At 50.0% G+C, this 6,304-nt stretch overlaps 1 protein-coding gene across 1 annotated transcript; it reads left to right on the plus strand.

Moving 5' to 3' along the window:
* Window positions 1-2,568: 2,568 nt before the first annotated feature.
* Window positions 2,569-4,230, plus strand: LOC308259939 (cortistatin-like; the record flags this gene model as incomplete). The annotated part of the gene is made up of 2 exons (XM_080691279.1): window positions 2,569-2,697; window positions 4,012-4,230. 2 exons carry the CDS (start codon window positions 2,569-2,571, stop codon window positions 4,228-4,230), a joined length of 348 nt encoding a protein of 115 aa, XP_080547405.1.
* Window positions 4,231-6,304: the final 2,074 nt, after the last annotated feature.

Raw genomic sequence — 6,304 nt, forward strand, 5'->3', positions numbered from 1 at the left:
GGAGGATCGCAGGCTCGCAGACAGCTTCAGCACGCATTGAGACTCAGCAACATAGTGAGACCCTGTTTCCAAATTAAAATAGGCCTGCGGGTGTATGTAGCTCAGGTAGATTTCGCCTGGGTTCAATCCCCAGTAGCACACACCCCAAACAAACAAACTTAGGGCTGGGTAAAGAAAAGGCAGGCTTCAGCGGGGGGAAATAGAAATGTGTCTTGCCGCAAAGGAAATTTTGAAGGGATAAGTAGACATTCAAAAGAAAAAGGCCAGGCGGCTTTTTGGGCCGTCTTTGCAAAGTCACTAACTGGGAATCTAGAAAACTGGGCGGGCCAGCAGGCACTCGGCCTCACTCCAGAGCTCGCAGGAGTGTGCGAACGGTGAGCCTGGGCCGTCTGGGGACCGCAGCTAAGTGTGTTAGCAAGTAAACGTCTCAGAGTTTTTCAGGCAAAACATCATAGTTATTCTTTTTTCTTTTATATATAACCTGCTCAGACTAAAGGGCCATCTCTGGAAGATGAATAAAGCTGTATTTATTTGGCTGTGTGATTACTGATGTTGTTTATGGACACATGTACCTTTGACCACCAGGTAAAAATAGGATGCTTGAGACGGGTTCTTTTTATTTGCTGAAGGTTCTTTTCTCCAGAAACTGTTGATATGGCTTTTCTCTGGTGATTGTGTAGGTCAGCTGTGGTTCATACTGGCAGCTGCTTGGCTTACCATTGCAGACGCTTCAGGGAGCCCTCCGTGGTAGTTTGTGAGAGAGGGTGTTCCCAGGGACCCATTCTGCTGTCTTCCCATGTTGGGTTTCTGTCTTGCCCAGCGGGGCAGTAGCTGGGGGAGGGGCTGCATCTCTGGGCCATTCTGTGTGCCAGGATTTCTCTGCGCCGGGTTTCCTTATGCTGCCTCACTGGAGCTTCTCGACCATGACTTCTCCGGCTTCACCACCACACCCAGCGGTAAGCTGTCCTTTAACTCCTCCTCAAGACTGCAGGGAGCCGGGTGTGGTGGCGCAAAACGCTTGTGATCCCAGCATCTGGGAAGCTGAGACTGAGGATCGCGGTTCGCAGACAGCCTCAGCTATTTAGCGAGACACTTTGCAACTCAGTGAGACCCTGTTTAAAAAAATAAAAGGACGTCCGGCATGATGGTGCACACTTGTAATCTCAGCATTTGGGAGGATGAGACAGGAGGATCGCACAGGTTCAAAGCCAGCGTGAGCTACTTAGTGAGGCTCTCAGCAACTTAGTGAGACCCTGTTTCCAAATAAAATAGGTCTGGGAGTATAGCCCGGAGGTAGAAAGCCCCTGGGTCCCACCCCCAGTACCACCAAAAGAATACAAATAAATTTAAAAAGACTAGAAAATAGGGCTGGGCATGTAGCTCAGAGGTAGAATGCCCCTGTTCCACCCCCAATACCCCCCAAAATATTTTGGTACAGAAATAAGGGACCTAACAGTACACAGTGGAAGAGCCGCAGGTCGTACGAGTTTTACCCGGAGTCTTCAGATAGTCGGCGGGAGGCGCGGCTCAGTAGTACGCATGCACGGCCTGTGTGAGGCCCTGGGTTCAGTCCCCGGCACTGCAGAAGCCCTTCTGAAGGGTGTGAACCAGAAAACCAGTGTCCAGGCTCACTCCAGGAAAGAGCTGCCGGCTCTTAGGTGAGAGCCTGCGGTGCTACCGGCCATCTCTAGTAGGTCTGAAATGGCATTTCACATCTCACCAGCCATCTATCTTTGTTGGGTGAAGGGGTCCAGGCATTTGTGTGATTCTAAAACTCCTACTGGTGTGGAGAAACCAGGAGGTGCCAGAGAAGTTCCCAGCAGTGGTACCATCCTTGCCACGTGAAGACTGGCACGGTTTCTCAAAGGTGACTGACTTTGCCGGGCCTGGTGGCCCATGCTTGTAACCACGGGTCTGGCTTGCTGGGCAGAGGGCGGCACTGGGCACGACCGCCCAGGCCGTCCTTGTCCGCCGGTGGTGAAGCCGGCGATGCCGTCAGTTCCCGCTGAGTTCTCACTGCTCCTCGTTTCTTTGGCTCGTAGCAGGTGCAGTCAGACTTTATCTTTTGGATGCTGGCAGTGGGACTCAGGCCCTCATGCATTGCTAAGCACGTGCTCTGCTATTGAGCTAAACCCCCGGCCCCTTGGTGCTGCTTTTGTATAGGCGAAATTTCACCTTTCGAGTTTCTTACTGAGGGCTAATTTTACATTATGTTAAATCACTTGGTGTTGTTCTCACGCTTCCTGCTTGCCGGAGGCATAATTAGGAGGAAGTAGAACTTCCTCAGAAGCGAGCGCACGTTCGTTCCAAAATAAGAGCAGATTCACTCTAAACACAGGAAAGGACCTAAGGCTTTAATTAAGGGGCTAAATTCAACTCCAGAAGGCTTCTGTGGAGACTGATTGCCGGGGCTTCTACGTCACTGCGGGAGCGTGAGGGAAGAGGGGTACAGGTGTTGGGTCGACACGTATAGACACATAAACAGCTGGTGCTGGAGCTCCAGATACCTCGGGCTCCAAAGAAGAGGCCCGCGTGCATGGAACAGTGACTTCAGGGCTGCCAGGAGCAATGGGCGGCAGCGGGGCTGGAGGGACGTGCCCGTCGGCCTGCGGGCTGCTGCTGCTACTGCTGCTGCTGTGGGGCGCCGTGACCACGGCCCTTCCCCTGGAGGGCAGCCCTGCCGGCCAGGACAGCACGGTGAGTACTGCCCCGCTCAGGCACACGGCGCCCCGCGCTCGGCTCGGCTCAGCCCTTTCCTTAGCCGCGGATCCCCTCGCATCTGCATGGCCACGCACGTGTGTGTGTGTGGGGGGGGTGCACACGCACTTCCGTGTGTGTATAAGAGCTGCAGTTCGCAAACAGGACATCACACCGTCCTGAACTCGAGTGTCCTCAGCTGCCCCGTGACACTGTGATGTCGCTGGTCCCAACCCATGTTGGCTGCCAGAGACCTCTGCAGTGGAGGGCGCGCCTCTCTGCCCTCTGCATCTGCAGGACGCTGAGTGACCTCAGGGTTTGCTGGTGGAGTGGCTTCCGTCATTAGTCCCACACACTTCCAGAGCCTTAATTTATACACATCGCCACGTTCTCGCTGGCTCGGGTTAATTGCCATTGCGTTTTCCACGATGAGAATTTGTAACGTCGGAGGGCGATTTCTCTTTTTTTCCTTCTACTTTGAAAAAGTTCCAAGAGAGCCAGGCGTGGTGGCGCACGCTTGTCATCCCAGCATTCGGGAGGCTGAGACCTGGAGGATCGCGGTTCGCGGACAGCCTCAGCTACTTAGTGAGGCCCTCTGCAACTCAGTGAGACCCGGTTTCAAAATAAAGAATAAAAAATAGGGCAGGGGGAGTAGCTCGGAGGTCAAATGCCCCTTGGTTCCACTCCCAGACCCGCAAAAAAAAAAAAAAGTTCCAAGAAAGAGTGCATAAAGTTGGCCATTAAAAATGGATTTTTCTCCAAAATTACCAGATGAGTTTCTGACTGGTCAGTCATCACCAGATTACTCCTAGAAGCTGCCTAAGGAATTTGAAAGCCCAGAATTTAGTATCTCTGTTCGATCTATCTTGGCGAGCAATTTGTGGATATCCAGGAGTATGTCCAAAGGTGGGAGAAAGCAACTTAGCCCGGGCCGCCTTGGGCCTCCTACTTTGGGGCCACTCGGGGCGATGGGAGAAATGACAGGTTTCCTAATCTCTTCTAATTAAGGACCTCAGCCAAGCATATAGGGCAGAACCAAGCAGGTCCTCTTCCTTGTCTAAAAACTGTCGACTTGTCTCTGATGAGAGCAATTTTTTTTAAAGTTTTCACTTTCTCATCCTTTATTTATTTATTTAGTGGTGCTGGGAATTGCATGCCAGGTAATGGCATTTTCATCCTTTAAGTGGAAATGTGATTTATCGTGGCGGGGCCTCTTATTCCTTTTTTTTAGAGTAAGGACAGGATCGTCTTATGTCTTTATTGCCGCTGAGCCAGAGGGTTGATTTTCCTTTGTCATTTGCTTTACTTTAAAAGCATACGCAGGAAGTGGCCAAGATGAAGAGAAATGAGCTCCTGACCTTCCTGGCCTGGTGGCATGAGTGGGCCGCGCAGGCTGGCGCCGGGGCCCTCGTCGGAGGGGACGTCAGCGAGGCGTCCAAGCGGCAGGAAGACCCACGCCCTCCCCAGCCCCCGCGCCGAGAGACGACGCCCTGCAAGAATTTCTTCTGGAAGACCTTCTCCTCCTGCAAATAAACTCCACCTGGCCACTCATGTGAAGGGTAACGTGAGCCCAAATAAAGTGTGTTGAGCAACGGGGCTCCTGCATCTTGAAACAATTTCTTCTCCTTCCCATTCATTTGAAAATGTGTGTGTGTGTGTGTGTGTGTGTGTGTGTGTGTGTGTGTGTGTGTGTTACTGGATATGGAGCGCACGGGCGTTCTATCTCTGAGCTATACCCCCAACCCTATTTTATTTTATTATTTATTTTATTTATTGAAACAGAGTGCTGGGCGTGGTGGCACACACTTGTAATTCCCTGTGCTTGGGAGGCTGAGACAAGAGGATCACACAGGTTCGAAGCCAGCCTCAGCTACTTAGTGAGGCTCTCGGCAACGTAGTGAGACCCTCTTTCCAAATAAAGTATAAAATAGGTCTGGGAGTATAGCCCGGAGGTAGAAAAGCCCCTGGGTTCCAGCCATAGTACCACCAAAAAAAAAAAAAAAAGAAAAGAAAAGAAAAAGAAACAGGGTCTTACTAAGTTGCCAAGGCTGGTCTGGAACCTGCAATCTTCCTGTCTCAGCTTCCCAAGTACTGGAATTATAGGTATATGCCACCATGCCCAGCTGAAAAGTATTTTTTACTCAGATTTTAATAATGCCCAATACAAGTCAGGCGTGGTGGTACACGCTTGTAATCCCAAAACTTGGAAGGCTGAGATAAGAGGATCACAGGTTCGTGGCCAGCCTCAGCAACTTGTGAGGCCCTCTGCAACTTAGTTAAGCTTAGACCCTGTTTAAAAGTAAAGAATAAGCCGGGCGTGGTGGCGCACGCTTGTAATCCCCGCGCTTGGGAGGTGGAGACAGGAGGATCACGCTGGTTCGAAGCCAGCCGCGCTGGTTTAAGAGACCCTATTTCCAAATTATAATATAGGTCTGGGAGTGTAGCCCGGAGGTAGAAGGGTTTCCAGGAACCCCAGTACCACAAAAAAATAAAATAAATAAATAAAGGAAGGAAGGAAGGAAGAAAGATAGATAGATAGATAGATAGATAAAGCCAGGCGTGGTGGCGCACACTTGTAATCCCAGTGCTTGGGAGGCTGAGACAGGAGGATCGCACAGGTTCAAAGCCAGCCTCAGCTACTTAGTGAGGCTCTCAGCAACTTAGTGAGACCCTGTTCTCAAATAAATTATAAAATAGGGCTGGGGGTGTAGGCCAAAGGTAGAAAGCCCCTGGGTTCCATCCCCCAGTACCACAGTAAATAAATAAATAAATAAATAAATAAATAAAGCCGGGCATGGTGGCGCATGCTTGTAATCCCAGCATTTGGGAGAGTGAGACTGGAGGATCATGGTTCGAGGACAGCCTCAGCTACTTAGTGAGGCCCTCTGCAACTCAGTGAGACCCTGTTTCAAAATAAAGAATAAAATATAGGGCAAGAGGTATAGCTTGGAGGTAGAATGTCCCTGGGTTCCATCCCCATACCCGCAAAAATTAAATAAATAAAATTTAAAAGATAGGGCTGGAGGTGTAGCTCGGAGGTAGATGCTCCTGGGTTCAATCCTCAGGACTGTAAACAAAATAATAGTAAGTAATAATAACAGTGCCCAACACTGGCATATTTGGAACTGAGTAATTAGGAATCCCAAGTGAATACTTTTATTTATTTTTATGGTACTAGGGACTGAAACCAGGGGCATTCTACCTCCAAGCTTTACCCCCGCCCTTTTTCTGTTGGTTTTGAAACAGGGTTTTTCTTTTAATTATTTTTTATTGGTGTGTTGTATTCATACATCATAATGGGATTAAAAAAAAAAAAACTAGTGTAGACATCGATGCACACATCTCCCAGTTATCCCTTCCCAGTCCCCCCTTCCCTCCCCAACCCTCCTTTCCATGCTTGGCTTAGTGGTTGACTTTGCTGAAACAGGGTTTTGATGGTTGTTGAGAATCTCACTATGTTGCTGAGGCTGTCCTGGAACCTGCACTCCTCCTGTCTCAGCTCCCCAAATACTGGGATTACAGAGGTGTGCCACCACGTCTGAAAAGTGTTCCCAAGTGAACACTTTTTATAAAGATTCTGGTGGCTCTTGCCAGGCACAGCGGTGCG

The sequence above is a fragment of the Muscardinus avellanarius genome (genome assembly GCF_963383645.1).
Source record: "Muscardinus avellanarius genome assembly, chromosome: 3".
NCBI lineage: Eukaryota > Metazoa > Chordata > Mammalia > Rodentia > Gliridae > Muscardinus > Muscardinus avellanarius.